At 44.5% G+C, this 16,405-nt stretch overlaps 1 protein-coding gene across 4 annotated transcripts in view; it reads right to left on the minus strand.

The window, feature by feature from the left end:
* The window catches only part of CORIN (corin, serine peptidase), a 123,570-nt gene extending 107,729 nt beyond the window's left edge, over positions 1-15,841 (minus strand). For 3 of the 4 annotated variants that reach the window (XR_003526482.1, XM_027636206.1, XM_027636205.1), the window contains exon 1: positions 15,600-15,841. Coding sequence is in view for 3 of the 4 variants with exons in the window: in XM_027636206.1 (XP_027492007.1) it covers positions 15,600-15,674 (75 nt within the window). In the remaining variant the exon portion in view is untranslated. Of the gene's footprint in view, positions 1-11,036; positions 11,504-15,599 lie in introns of those variants that run through there. The other variant, XM_027636207.1, reaches the window with a different exon arrangement.
* Between the last annotated feature and the right edge of the window lie 564 nt (positions 15,842-16,405).

A 16,405-nucleotide genomic window follows, 5' to 3' on the forward strand; every position in this document is an offset into this window, starting at 1 on the left:
TGAGAGCAGTGTTACCACCACTGTTGTACAGATGCCTCAGAGTTAACCTAGGAGAAACACTAAATGTGTGCCAATTAAAACAGTGAGCTTCTTGTATTTATGTGAGAAATGTTTTCTGAAGTCTACTGGCATTGTGAATACTACTTATTTTACACAGATGTTCAATACTAAAAGAGAACATTGAATGTTTTTCATCTTGTCAACTCCTGGAAGCAACAATAAATCTCAGTTTTTGCACTGACAACTTATTGCCCCAGATTTTAAAATGGATTGTTGTATTCAAATTTGCTTTCAGTGACTGCTCAAGAAAAGAATGTTGCATTGTGATAGACATGTGTCTCTAAACACCATGAATTGCTAGTTCTGTAGAAGAGTGTCCTAGTTAAAAAAGCTGGGACAAGTTCATCACAGTCTGGGTGTAACCCAAACATTTCCAGCATTTCCAGCAGCTGCCCAGAGCACACCTGACCCCGCAGGCTATAAGCTGGGGGGTTAAGAGGCCTGTGAGATAGGAGGATGTTCCTATCCTCACACCAATGACTCAGGTGTGATAAGTCCCCTCCGGGAAGTCATTAGCACCTCCAAACCCAGCCTGAGGGGTCATGTCTGCTAATGGGCCATCAAGGATTCCAAAAATATCTCACAACTCACAATCACCCATTGTGGAACCCCCTGCCCTGGGGGAGGTACTGGGCATTCCCACTCAAACCTGAGTGTATATAATCTTGGGACTTCTGGGCCCACTTGTCAGATCCAGAGGAGGACCAGAACCTTGGCTGGACTGCAACCACCACTCTCAACCGGACTGCAACCAGCACCCTCACCAACAGGTCTTCCTTTCCTTTTACTTTGGACTCAGGGGGACCACACGGGGCTCAGCACAGGGGCCAATGAACACCATTCTGTTTATGCCCCAGGGTACTGGGTTATACATCCGGGTTTTGTGGGTTAAAACTAATTGTTTGTCCGTATAATTGTATTTATTGTATTATTTTTATTAAATTGTAACTCTGATTTATAATCTCTTTTGAGTTGGGTTCAATTCTCCTGTCAGTTTACCTTTAAACCAGCACAAACAGCAAAGTAAATATTTATAGGCAACTGAACAGCATGTTGTATTTTTCCCTTCTACATGAAAAGACCTCTAGAAAAACACTAAACCTATTTAAAATCATCACCAGCGACTTGGCAAGCACAAGCTTAATTTTTCCAGTTTTCCAATTTTGCCAATATTCCACCACTTGAACAGATACATTAGTTTTTTCCATCAATTTCTGTGATGAACATGAAAATAAAACTGGAGATGGCGCTATTGGTTCCTACACTTTCGATGAGAGTTTAAGAAACATAAATGCATCAATTATACCCACTTTTTATATATTCCCCGATAGTGTTTCTTTTCCTCTTGCCAATACACAAATATATGCACCAGTTTAAAGAGCTCTAGTATGACAATGGTATCTGCACAAACTTCAGACATGCTCTGTTCTCTCAGTTCTAATAAACAATGGAATAGAGGCACAAATAGTGGACTAAAGGCATAAATAATGGAATCTTCAGAGAAAAATGGGCCTGTAGAAGGAAGCAGAAGTGCAACATTCTTATTCCCTTAGCTCACTTCAAGCTTCTACATTAGTGGCCCAGATGAGAAACCAGTCTCCCTCAACTCTCTCTGTAGTTTCTCTGATTCATTCTCTAAGTCTGTAAGACTGAGGTGCTGGGGTAGATACACATTTATCTCCCTTTCCAAGGGAGGGACAAGAAGATCTAGAATTAGAATCCTTGTGGGCCCACTGAAAGAAATCAACCTTAAATGCTGGAGATTATAGCATAAAATAGATTTAGCACAGCACTGGACCAAAACATACTCTCCATACTTGAAGAATACTGGTGCAAGTTCTCTTTCTACCACTGTTGTTAGAAAACTTGATTTAAGACATATTTTTCTGAATTTAATACTGTGTATACTATAGTTAGGAAATGTCAGTGTTTCATTTTTAAGGCAACAGGTCATTTGCTTTTAATACAATCATGTTTTGTATTAAACAAGAATATAGTCAGAAGAGAGAATGCTTAAAACCATAATTTCTTCTGACAGCTAAAAAGTTCTGTCCCTAATGAAATTACAATAACCACTCCTTAACTGAGTGCCATTCTTTCAATAATGACTGCAATAAAGGAAATAAGACCATAAAGTTACACTGAGATAATTTCAATGCAGATTTTTAAAAAATCCTAGGCTTATCTAGGACTGCTGGATCAGACTGCTCACAGTTTATTTTCTGAGACTACAGAGGCAGAAAAAAATAAGAGATGGAAAAAGTGCGTAGTCCCATCTGACTACAAAAATACAAAAAATTAATTGGACCAAAATTCACATCTTATTTTCTGCAAGATGTGGGGAGAATTTGATCTCATGGCTGTCATTTCAATAACATGCCTGTCATATTAAAGCAGAGAAATGACAGATTACGTTAAGATTTATGGGTAAAAAGCCTATGGTAGCATGCAATTTTCCTTTTAGACACATAAAGTATCTAAGTTACTAGTCTATAAAACAGCCTGAATCATGGTATAAGCACTTGACAAAAATATCTCCTGCTGTTGTCACCAAAAACCTAACAGATGTTCTCCCAATAAAGAAATATAATTAGGGCTAACTGCCTACTGTCAGTATCTTCTGTGCATGATGGGCCTATACACAGAAATGTAGAAGACAACTGTTGTATCAGAAGCATTAAAATATCTCGAGCAAGCCTTACCAAAGTACTACATAGGGTTTATACCAGAAAGAAGTGGAAAGAAGACAAGTACAACCATGAAATGCAGAAAGAATGTCATCAGGGGGCAGTAAACAGATGGCTTTGTAGAAGTCCTCCTAACGCCACTGAGGAATCTGCTGCCCAGCCAAGCAATAGTTCATGTATGGAAAATATGTTAGATTATGAAAACTATCTGCAGTTCTTTCCATATCTTTGATATTGTTCCCCTTCTAATATTGAAGCAGTACTCAGTTGTCAGCTCCTGTGATGTTGTCAGCTCTCATGATACTGGTCTTAAAGCTCTAGATACTGGATTCACATGACCATACCAGCCATTACAGCTTTCCCTTCCCCATTAAGGGAAGATGGCTCCCACTTCTTATGGCTACAGTGTAGCCATAAACGCCATAAACTGAGCATGTGAAGTGTCAATGTTTAAGCACAAAACAGCATATATATATCATCATCATCGTCATGGCTGGGCTTCGCGAACAAAGATTTGGAGAAGGCTCTACCCACGTTTGTTACAAGTGTGTTGGTGGCTAAAAAGGCCAATACGAGACAGGCACATCCAGTTGCAAAAGGCACAGCAGAAAGACTCCCTTAGGTGGTATATTCTGCAAGGCACGATTCTTTCTGCATTGTCTTTTCTCCTCAAGAGTGATCCTGTGTGCTTTCTCAAAAGCATCAGCAGCGTTATAGAGATAGATATATATAGATAGATAGACAGATAGATATAAATTTAACCATACTCATTGTTACAGCTTTTTTTGATGGACTCATAATATTCAAATGCCTGGGAACAAGTAACAGAAGCCGCAAATGGTCTACATTTTTTATCAGTTCTGTCCTGTTCACATGAATATTATGAGTCAGCAATGCATCTCTGACTACTTTAGAGTCAAGAAATATAACACCATACTTTAACAGTCACTATAACAAATAGAAAGTGTAAGGTAAATCCTCCAAATGTACGAAGTCACATGCTAAAAACAGAAACAGGCAAAAAGTTGCATAATCTTTCATTTTCAGTGCTACAGGAATCAGAGAGCCAAACTGAAATGGACCCTAAAGAATGAATGTTAAGACAGCAAAAGAAACTAGATACTAAGCAGCTTTTGTCTGCAAATACAAATAGTACTCAAATTCCAGTGTACACAAATTTAAGAACAGAAGTGTCATATTTATTCTGAAAGTAAATAGTGCCATTCAGAGGAAAAAAACTTTTCATGCAGCAAAGAACAAAACCAAAACAAAACCTTCACATACAGTAAGGCAGAAAAATAAAACAACCCGAACAACCCTCTTCATACAGCAAGGCAGCAAATATGAGAAGGATGTTATCACATGAACTGTTATTTGCACAATGGAATGCACTACTTCTCCCGATAGTCCAAGTAATTCCTTGTAATTTCTCCCAGGAAATTCCATATCCTCAGACAAATTACAAATTGCTGAAGTAATTAATTCGAAGTTAATTTTGATGATCAGACATCCTTTCCTTTTTGTGAAATTAACCAATCTGAAATACACAGTATCCAAGTAAGGGAGATGTCATATAAAGCTGGCCACATCATTCCAGAAGAAATATTTGGCTGGTCCTAGATGCCCTGTCCAGCAGGATTCCTTTGCTGAAGTAGAAACCTGAAAGACATTTAACCTTCCTGACATACATTTTCACTTAAAGTAATGAAAGTGTAACTGTGTCAGTGATGTTTCTTCTCTGTTAAAGAAGGTAAATAAGGTGATTTTTTTTTTGCCTTTCAGACTACCATAAGGACCCACTGACCACTTCTGTTCAGGTGACTTTTCAAGCTGTTATTAATCCAATTTGAGACACAGTGCTGTAAAAATGCAAACCAGGCATCACCAAAAGTGATGACATTCAGACTAATGAATACTGATGCGGTATTCTTCATTTCTGTTGCACAAATTTGGGATTCTTGACTCCTGACAATTTCAGCAGCTTGGTGAGCCACGGAGACAACTCTGGGACTGGGAAATTGTGGAGATAGGCAGCAGAAGCTCAGAAAAGACAAGGTGACATTCAGGTATGTGACAATTGTTCTGATGCCGCTCCAGCTTCAGTTTGTGATAGAGCCAGGGGTAAGTTTGCTGGGACAAAACCCAAACACACCTATGGTGTTCCAGTTATCGATGTGTTTGAGAGCCTTCACTGCCACTTTCCAAGCTATGTCTCCTTTAGCGAGTGCTTACAGTGCTGTCCAGTGTGACTGCAGATACCTCAGACATAACCCACCTTCACTTCAAATTTTGTAGCTGAGGTACAACCAGCTATCAGAGCCACTGACACACTGAGTTCCAAATCTGTTTTTGTCCAGGATGACAGATGCATTTCTCAGTGGTGTTACCAGTATCCAAGTTACTATCTTACAGGGTATGCTCAATTTAAGAGAGCTTGCTTCTGCTGCAACTTCTCTTTCATAATTCATTCTTCCCTTTCTGAAGGCTTGAGGGAGGTGGAAATAAGTTGATCACTGAGACACAGGCACTACAGCCAGGAGATCTGATGTTCTGAGGAGTTTATTCTCATTCCGTCTAGTTCTTTTGGGAAAGGCTACACTGTTCTATCCTGGCAATGTAGTGGATTACAAAGGCACTTTCAAAACATCTATTTGATATCAAAATAAATAGAAATAAATAATGTAATACTTAGTCTCCATGAAAATATTTTATTTAGAAATCAGAAAGTTATTGACAAGAAAACTATTGACCTTGATCCTCCATTACAGGTGATCAATACTTAACATTTCATGTAAAAGGGTGCAAGTGGACAAAAAAGAATCTCCATCTCATTATAAATGAAAATTAGACACTCCATTAGCCAACATATATGGTCAGTACTGACCACTTTTCAAAATTTTAATTAGATGAGAGGGAAAAAAGGATATTTATCACTACTAGAGAACAGCAGTATCACTCTTCAACACCAGTATGTTTTAATCTCTTCTTTTTTGAAAAGAAGTGTTGCTGCAAAATGATTCTGCTTTGCCATAATTGATGATGGTTTACATATATTGTATATATTTACAATTATTTATAATTTCACTGATGTAAACTTGTGACTACTATGGAGATGCTTCCCACATTCACAATGGAACTTTGTTGAATTTTCAAGAATGTTCAGATTAGAAAATCGTACAGCCGATGGCAAACTTACTACATTTCTAAGATGTCTGTTCTTCATCACTCAGACCTGGTGGCAAAGATGTGTGATGTTGCCATGCCTCTTAATATGAGCAAGATTCAGTAAACATATGGAAGATATCAAAGATTTTTCAAAAACTGAAGTGTGTATGGAAGGCATTCATTTTAAGAACTAGACTCTGGTTAGGATTATCTTATATTTCTCAATGCCAGAACATGAACACCCATTCAGCCCACTTTAGCAGGCACTGGGAAAGTGTTTTGGGGAAAGTAATCTTTAATTAATGCAGAATTTAGGCTTTAGGGGTTATTAGTTTTCTTTAAGTTGCTAAGGCTTGCAAAAACTACTCATAGAAGTTTCCACAGTGCCATGCTGTTTTTCTGAACACACCCAGACACTACTCTAATGCTTTCCTGACTACCCAGATGTTTGCTAAGCACGTTGAACAGCGGTGGCAAGCCTCTGGTTACACATTGCTGAGAACTACAACCCAGCAGGCAGGGAGTAACACAGTACTCACTTCAGGTTCCTGTTTTGCCCGGAATTCAGAGCAGATGTCTGGAGAAGAGCCATTAGCACCAGAAAACAAAATTGAAAACCATAAAAAAAACCATAAAAAAAAATCCTAGTGGCCTAATTTGTGACAATAAAAAAATTTTGAAAAAATCCCAAACATTTTGAGGGGGTGAAGGCATACAGTCAGAGGAAAACTTCCTCTTAAAAGCAGCTTTCAAGCTTGGAAAACTAGAAGGAACAAAAAGAAATCCTGCCTGTCAGGCAGGCTCCCATTCAGCGTATCAATCACCCACCTCTTTTGTAGAAATCCCATCAGAATCCCCCTCCTACACAAAGCAATTAGACCTCATAATTGGACATAACCTTTTTTCCCATTATTGCCTGATCAGTAGACTTAGCCTTCTGAACTTGAAGGTGATCACTACATTATGTATGTGCCATGTGTATTGCTCATTATACAACTGTGCAACTTATTTAAAACTAAAAGTTTTCAATTATATGAATTGGATGCTAAACTAGAATACAAGCTAAAAAAGGCATGAATCTTCTTAGAAGCATTTGTCTCCTTATGTTTCAAGCATTTCTTATTAATTTTTCACTAAAAGGTATAATTATTCTTACACTATAAACATCTGCTAAGAAAAATTAAAAATTATTATTTGAATGTGTAATGTCAACTTTACTGACTTTTTTCTGAACTAACCCTTGGACCAGGGATAAGACCAGCAGCAATATTAATCAAAGGAAAGAACATGATGGAGTGTAAAAGCAAAGTTTTATCTGTTCGGCATAGCTGGATTTTTACTTGGCCTCCCAAAGACAAACATGGACTTACACAATGTCTCAAAGGTTGATAACCTATTACCCATGAAATTTAGAGGTGACTCATTCATTTTTCAATAGAATATCACTTTGTTCAGAAACATATCACCTTTGAATATTTTGCTTCAGTAGAAGAAAATACAGAAAGAGGAGGATATTTTTTGAAACTACCAGGACATCTTGACAGAAATAACTGGAGAGGTGACTAGAGATTAAACCTATTCATTATTGTTGAAAATAATGAAAAACTCAAGATTAAGTGGGTTAACAAGGCACTTACATTGGTGTACACACTGGACTATGACTTTGATGTAGTACTAAAGTTTTATGGATCACATAAGGATTTATGGAATAAAAACTTCCAAGTCACTGAAACAATAACAATCTGGTGAATTATTTTGTCAAAGAAGAAAAATCCTACTGTATTTATGGCTAGGAATATTCAATTTGTCATCCCTAGAACAGATGCCAGGTTTCCTCGGAAATCTCCAAGAGTCACAGAATACTCCTATCGATGATGAGAAAAAAGTGAATGGAAACCATCTGGGTTCTTAGCCCTTCCAGACCACCATCAACACTCTTTCATATCTCTGATTTCATAGGGAAAAAGAATTGTTAACAACTTTTAAACACATTCAGTCCTCATTTCAGACTTCCTTTCCATCCTTGTCTACATGCACTACAAATTATTTAAACTTACTCCCTTAAAATGGCTGATCAGGGACAAACCAAAGCTTATAAAAGGCACTTATTAGTTACTTCTTTTGTTACATAGTTGCTACAAATGAAAAAACAAGGTGAGAGAAAATAAAATTAAAAAAAAAACTAACACACAAACAAAAGAAAGATAGCTACTTACTCTACAGTTCCTGACATTCTTTCAGATATATTATCTATTTGGACCATATTTGCAGATGCAGAAAACTAGCATCTTTTAAACAATAAACTGTCCCTCAATACTGTGTCCTGGTAAAAATGCACAAGCTGCTAAGGCAAGGTGGCCTCAGCTGTCTGTGTTTCTTCCTGGTAATGCAAAAAGGCAGGAAGCTGGAGAAAGTCTGAGCACTGCAGTATGTGCTGTTTCTATAATCTCCAGGTCCCACTAGTTTCAGGACAACTTTAACACAGGAAAAATAATCTATACAGCAGAAGATGTGACATGAGAATCAGGAGCAATAGAAGAAATCTCCATGTCGTACCACTTGCCCATGAAGTCCGGAACAGACACAACTGTGTTTTACAGTTATATGCTGGATTATTACATTAATGCAGAGCTGCAGGTCTGAGAGACGTGGGATGAAAAACTCCTCAGTGCTACCGGTGTTTTTATTCCCAAGAGAATGACCTGACTACTTTCTGAAATCTAATGAGATGAACAATGCAAGGAGCATGTAAGTGATTTCTTACTGCTTCATTCAGAGGCAGTTAAGGGGGAAAAAAATGAGTGTCTCTTTCCTTAGTAAATGCTTCCCAAGTCTATGACGTTCTCAAGTAACTCACAGTAATACTGGAATGACAGTATAGGCTATTTTGAAACTAGTTCTTTTAGGTGACAAACAGTAATAGGAATTGCTCTGGGCAATTACTACTACTTCTAAATCATTGTTAAGTCAGATCGCTCTAGCATCAAACAAATCAGTCATGGAAGATTCTAGCACATTAGTATTTAAAACACTAAGTTCTGTATATGGCAGAACTGAGTGTTACAGGTTTTAGGAAGAGAAGAAGGGAAAGACAGACTTTGAAAAGTCTGGGACCAGTCGGTCCCGAAGCACAAGCACCATCCACTGAGATCACATTGGGATCTATCTGAACTACAACACATGAATTGGAGTAGACGTAATCTGATGGGGTCCCAAAAAAGGAAACTCTACCTTCATTTCCTTTCCCTTAAGAAAGGTGAGGATGAATTAAATGTTCAGTATAGAAAACATACCTTTTGCAAGAAAAAGTGAGCCTTGGAATTCAGGAAGAGCAGTAGCTTACCGGAGCACCTGCCATGATGCAACTTGACAGTCTTTTTTCCCCCAGATTTACAGGAGCTGTCCCCCAGGGTCAGGGCTTGAACCATCACAGCATAAACTTCATCATTACAAAGGACATCTGTCAGTATCTGATTTTCAGCCTCTTTTCACTTTCTATAGAGCAAAGTGCTAAAAAACTACATTTTGCTGGCAACAACACTAATAAAAACAGAGAATTGTAAACTGTGTGGCGCCCAAAGAAGCAGATGTTGCAGGTTTTCCACTCTAATGACAGAGGTGATGAAAAGGAACTGAAGGATCACAGAATCACATAATCTGCCAAGTTGGAAGGCACCCATCAGGATCATCAAGTCCAAATCCTGGCCCTGCACAGGACCATCCCCAAGAGTCATACCATGTGCCCCAGAGTATCATCCAAATGCTCCTTGAATTCTGTCAGGATTGGTGTTGTGACCACTTCCCCGGGCAGCCTGTTCCAGCACTCAACCGCCTTCTGGGCAAAGAGCTTTTTTCTAATATCCAACCTAAACCTCCCCTGACACAACTTCAGGCCATTCCCTCGGGTCCTGTCACTGGTCACCACAGAGAAGAGATTAGCATCTGTCCCTCCTCTTCCCCTCATGAGGATGTTGAAAACCACAATGAGGTTTCCTCTCAGTCTCCTCCAGGCTGAACAGACCAAGTGACCTCAGCTACTCCTCATACGGCTTCCCCTCAAGGCCCTTCACCATCTTCATTGCCCTCCTTTGGACACTCTCTAGTAGCTTAATATCTTTCTTATATTGTGGTGCACAAAATTGCACACAATATTCAGTTCATCCCTTCATGATTTGGGAATAGGGGAAGTGGGATAGGGTGCTCCATGGTAGACCAAATATTCCCAAAAGGACTGCAGCCCATGGAGGATCCACACCAAAGCAGACGATGAGTGAGAAGAAAGGAGCAGTAGAGAAGAACCACAGTCCTTCCCTGCACTGCTCATTGCCTCACTGAAGGGACTGAGTGCCACCTGTGGTGAAAACAAGGGGGGAGGAGTCCGGAGTGAAGCTGAGCCCAGGAAGGTGGGAGGAGAGGTGTTTTCCTGAAGCGTTTTAATGCTTGCTTCTTCTTTTGTTGTTGTTTCATAATACCTGAATCAGTAATTAAATATTAATCAGTAATAAACTAATTTACTCCATCAAAGTCTGTTTTGTCCATGATGGTAATCAGGAAGCAATCTCCCAGCCTCTATCTTGACCCATGAGCTTCTCATTCTCATTCTTCTTATTTTCTCCCCCATCCACAGGGTGGGTGAGGGGTGAGAGAGTAGATGTGCAGTGCTGAGGCCATCCCACCACCACCCCCACAGTAGGTTGTGCTCCAGCAGGCACTGAGGGCCAAGAACTGTGACATGGATGCATCTGAAGGAGAAGGCATAGCAGCAGTCAAACAGCACTTTCTGTCTTTAACCTCCAGATATTTAGATTTCACAGGTAAAACAACCAGAAATAACAGCCTAATGCACAAATTAATTGCAAGCATTGCTTTAAATTATAATGGCTTCTAATTTATACATCCAAGGAGACCCTATCCCTCCAGGGGAACAGTTGTCTGCACAAGGTAGGCAAGGACAGAGTCTAATTCAGACTTCAGAAATAGTGACATTCTCATCTCTTTTTGAAAAGACAAGCTCTTGCTTGACAGTCGTCTCATTATTATTTTTACATTTAGGATATTAAACCATTATCCCCATTTCTTTCGTGTTTGCTGATTAGAAAGACAAGCCGAAATTTGAAATGCTACCTGGAAGGGAACTATCTCTTCCACAGCAGAAACGAAACTTCCATCTGACATCGAGAAAAGCATTCTCACCACTGGGGCACAAAAGCGCTCATGGATCCGGGAGCGGGGGGAGCGCTCAGCGCTGACAGGAGCCAGGAGCGCCAGGGGGGCGGCGAGGGCCGGGGCGGCACCGGGAGCCGCGGGGACCTGCCGGCGGGGCTCCCCGGCCGCTCTATTTTTACTACGGCATGTTTTGCATTCAGACTTTCCAGTGCAGGCGGCCAGGGTCAGGGGATCCGCTCTGCTGGGGGAATCTGACAGGTCAGCCCAGCCAGAGTTATTTATAGAGGGCGGAGGACTGAGGCAAGGGATGCGATCGGCATCGTATTCTTCTGCCGCGGGGCTGCGGACAGGGAGAGGCCCCCGCGAAGCAGCCCCCCCTCGCCCGTCAACAGAGTCGGGCAAGGCGGGTGTGTGAGGCGGGGAAGCCCCAGAGCTGCCCGGGCTGACCCGCGCCCCCGCCCGCCCCTCACGGCCGGGGAGAGGGGCCGTGCCTGGACACGGGCGCTGCCACGAGAGCCAAGGAGGTGAGCCACCCCGGCAAGGCCCAGGCGCTCCTCCTTTCCTTTCTTCCCCACATTTTTCCCCATGCAGCCTCTCGGGAAGAGAGGATCCACCTCACACATCTAGTAACATCCCCAGTTATGGATCCCAGCACTTGCTGGGTGGCTGTTATGCCCTGCAACTCAGACTGAGGCTCAGTACAGCTTTGGATGAGACTGTGGAGGGCCACTAGAATTAAACATTCAGAGCCAATGAGAGTAGTCAGGCTGGAGCAGATTGGATACTGTCTTCAGAGGCAGTTCTGTGCGTGAAGACCTTTACAACGAGCTTTCCTTGTCCTTCTGTGACAATCCATCACTTCACAAGGGGTTATTATCCACCTTTCTCTCCTGCGGTTGGAGAACCATATGTACCCAGCTTGCCATTTATATGGTCCATTTCTTTTCTATAGGGAAAGAAACTGGAATAGACTACAAACACAAAAATTTCAAACTGTAATCAGACTGTCCCTCTCAAGCCCTGCTGCTTACTTAGCTGCTTCATCCTGAAGGCATTTAAAAATCAGGAAGGGGTCTGGCAGCCACATTTGGACGGGCCTAGGCTGCATATGCAAGTCTAAAACTGCTCTGCTGCAAATGGCCCGACATCCACCCCTGCCAAACCCTGGCTGGCATTCAGAAATAAGACATTCATCTGGCCTTGTAAGCACTTGCTAAGGATACCTGACACGCTGACAGGATTCAAACTCTTCCCACACAATGTAGCCATAGCCACTATCTTTTAAAACCTGACCAGACCCGACCAGGAGTGCCACTGCATGTAACCACCTAACAGCAAGTGATCTTCAGCCTGAAAGTAGATACCTGGTATCCAGGGCCTCCTGGTCCAGGTGGGGGCAAAGCCACAGTTCCCACCTCTTAAAGAAGCATCTACAGTGCTTGTATTGTGCCTACTGGACTGGAATGACCTCAGTTTGCTGGGCCTCAGCATGGCAAAGACTCACAGAGCTCAAACAGCCACTGAGACACACTGATTGAAGCACTGTCTTCCTGCTTGTGTCTGAAGAGTATGTTCAGAGTTCAGTATTTGTTGGGTGGAGTAGTTGAGCAGTGGTGAGAGCAAGAGCCGCTTGGCTTCTTTGCCCAGTATAATTATTCCAACATTCCCTTGCCTGTTCCACCTTCTCTAGGAAGGACTGTTCTCCTCCACACAAATGAGATTTCTGCCTAGGTGCTTATCCACCTCAGCTTCTGCACTCGCTCCTTGTATGGCCACACAAGTAATGACAAGAAATGATGTGTCTGGCAATACATGGACTTAGTATAATGGCAGGACAGTAACAGTAATGTTCCTCAAGGGAGCTGAGTGCTAAGACCTAAATATGTATATAAGCTTAGCAGAAAAAAAAAAAAAAAGGCAACACAAAAGTAACTCCTGCATTCAAGTAAGCCTGCATTTTTAAATAATTATTGGCACTACGAACAGACTTGGCTTTCATTTGTATCTGCAGACATCATCTAATACATAACTAATAGTCAACCAATAATACAGATACATTAAATTACCCTGTGTGCATTGCACATTTTATAGAACACCTCCAATCATGACACATTTCAAACAGTACTTTTGATTCACTGAACACTCAAATTATCTACAGACTGCCAAGTGCCAGCAAAGACTTCTGGAGAAGAAGTGAAAGTTTTGTCAGTATTTTATAGTTACGGCTCCAAAAGACTTGGGAAAAACAGTATTTTGTCCTGATGGTCCCATGAGACACTAAGTGCACAAGCAGACTACCCTAATCTGGGCAAGTAAGCTGGGCTGCCTGGCTCACCACCACGAGAGGCTTCTCAGGAAAATGAGTGCTGGTAGCTTCCTTGAAAATACATGCTAAATGAGGATTACATGCAGGGTGAAAGGGCCAGGCTTCCCCACAGCCCATCTGCTTGTTGGGGTACTCCATAAACAGAGGAGAGAAGAAAAGTCACAGGCATTTGCTATCTAAGGGAGGTTTGAACATTGTTTAGGATTTCTCTGTTCACCTGGAGGAGCCCCCAGCTTCCTAAAGAACCTCGATGTCCAAGATGCTCTGGAGATGTCACCAGCTTTTACAGAGACACAGAAGCAGAATGGTTCTCTAATTCCCTGTATTACTACAGTTCCTTGGATTATAATTGCTTGGATTATCTCAGTGACACTAATTCATAGCTGTCTGTGTCACAATACCTGAGAAGCTTATAACAGAGATCTCCAACTAGGGCATTCATTATAAAAACAAACTAAAAGTTTAATCCTGCTGAGTGGTCCATCTTTTAGGAACACAAGGAGTGTGTAAGTGGCCATATGGAAAAATCGACTACCATATTCTTACTGCTGAAAGCTAAAACTTCCCAAGAGACCCTGTGAATGCATTAAAAGCTCTAGATATTTGATTTCACTTAAGAGTTTCACCATCTCATCCAGACTTCTAATAATTTAAAATAAAGGTTAATTAATTAATCGCCTGCCATGAAATGCGTCCAAAGATTCTGCATTTTAAATCAAGTGGAGTAACGATACTACCAAAGCATACTGCCGTATTTACAAACTTGTGAAACCAGCTGCAGTGCCGTTTCGATCGCGCACGATCGCTGTGACAGGACAGGAGGCTCCGACGCACTCTCCGCAAGTGCCACGCATCAGGCTGAGCACTCCTGTGCTCCCCCTCGCCGGTCCTGGCCGGCGGCGGAAAGGGATGCCAGCCCTGCCGGCGGAGAGAGATGACACCAGCCCTGCCGGCGGACGCTCCCGCTCGCTCGTCGCGGGCTTCACACCGGCACTGTCACGGGGAACGCTGCCCCTGGCCCCGTTCTCCACCCGCGGTCCCCGCCGTGCCTGCTCCTCTGTCAGCGCCACCCGCACCGGGGGAGAACCTGCGCCCCGGGTAGCGGAGGGACGGGCAGGCTGGAGGGACTGACCCTGCAGGTTCGCACTAGCGCGTCAGCCGCCTCTCCCATAAAGGCAGCCAAAGAAAGCTCCTTTGCCCCCTCATCCCTCCTCCAGGAGTGTGCTGGGACACTGCCAACGCCCGCGCTATTCCCTTCGGACACTTCCAACTACACAAGTGTGTTGATTCTCCCTGCAAGAATTAACTGCTTCACGGGATGACCTCCCCCTGTGGGTGGTTGCGGCCAGCGGTACCATCCCGCCAGACAGCCGTAGCAGGGGGCGAGAGGAGGGGAAGGTTTTCCTCCACTCGACCCCAAGCTGCACCGACGCAAGGGTAAAGTCAGCTCCCGCTCCTGCCAGGGGGGCAACTACCGCGCAGGGGTCAGGGTGCATCGGCTCTCCGGGAGCGCGGTCGCCGATGGAGGTTGCCATGACCGTCCTGCCAGAGGCTAAGTCCAAATTTCGCTCCTGCAAATCCTAGCCGGACCTGTTGCCCTCGGGTTCGGCCACCTCCTCCGCAGTCCTTCCAGCAGCAGAGCAATTAACAGGCACATCAACCCCCTTGATCATCCCCACTGACTTCGTGAGAGAACTGGGGAGAGGGCGCCTCTCGGCTCTCCATGAGACGCTAACAACGAGCGGCTCACCTGCAAACCGCGTCTCTGAACGCGGCCCCCCACAGCCGCGCAAGTTTCGCACTGGAGCGCTCCGGGACGGCCCCATCGTGGCAGGTTGGGCACGGGCGGTCACTGTCCCCGGCCGTTCCCCGGGCCGCGCCACCGGGGAGCAGGGCATCGTCCCTGCCTGCGAGCCACGGGTCCGCTCTCGCTACGACAGATTGGCGGGCTCGGGTCGCCCTTCTCTTGCCCGAGGAACCTGCCGCTCAACCCCGCCGTGGCAGCGCAGGGTGTGCGCCGCGCACGGGGATTCCCCGCAGGACCAGCGGCGGCCGGGAGTGTCCCCTGAGCGCGCTGCCCCCGCCCGCAGCTCGGGGGTCGCCGAGCAGCAGAGCAGCCGCCCTCACAATTCCCCGGCCCCGTGGTCCCCAGGCGGCCCCACGCACGGAGGGGAGCGCCCTCAAGCTCGCCTTACCCGGCTGGCGGAGAGGACCTGCCGGTAGCGCTCCTCCTCCGCAGGCAGGGCAGGGAACTGTTGCGTGGAGAGCATGCTCTGGCTGGTGCTGATCCCTCTCCACTTTGGTTGTCCCCCTCACCCTTCTCTACCTCGGTCTCCGAGAAGCCGCCTCCTCCCGCCTCCCGCACACACACACTTGCCGGGCGGAGGGGGGGGTCCCCGCATTTTGTCTTCTCGGCCGACTCTCCCTCCCCCCTCCTCCACCCAATAATAATAAACCTCCGCGAGAAAGAGCCACATCCCCACCCCTTTTGCACACAAGGCTCTACCCCTTTGGGACGCGCTGAGAGACAGCCCACTTGCTAATTTCGCCCTAAAGCCGTACCTCAGGGACGGCGGATGAAGTGGGCACAGCTTTTGTTCCCCCCCCGTTCTCCGCCACCCATCAGGAACGCCTCGTCACGCCGCGTAGGGCTTCAGGTGGCAAGACAAGCCTGGGCCAGGGACGATGTGCGGACCGAGAATCCCCGGAGCTCGCCCCTCGCAGCCCTCACCTTGGCTCGCCGGCGCTCCGCCGGGCCGCCTGGATGAGCACTTGCGGCCGGAGCGATCAGAAGCCAGCACAGCCCATGGACCTACCGGTACTCCCGGCTCGTCGTGTCGAAGCGCAGAGTTCAGAGCGGGAATGGCAAGCGTGAGTCCGTTCATTCATCAGCGCTTCCCGGGTGGACATCCCTGGGCGCTAGAGAACGTGCCTGCCTTCCGGCTGCGCTTCATTTTACGTTACGGTCATGTTTTCATTTTACCCCAGGGACGGAGAGTTT

Source organism: Corapipo altera, unplaced genomic scaffold (genome assembly GCF_003945725.1).
Source record: "Corapipo altera isolate COAL_440 unplaced genomic scaffold, ASM394572v1 22b, whole genome shotgun sequence".
Lineage (NCBI taxonomy): Eukaryota > Metazoa > Chordata > Aves > Passeriformes > Pipridae > Corapipo > Corapipo altera.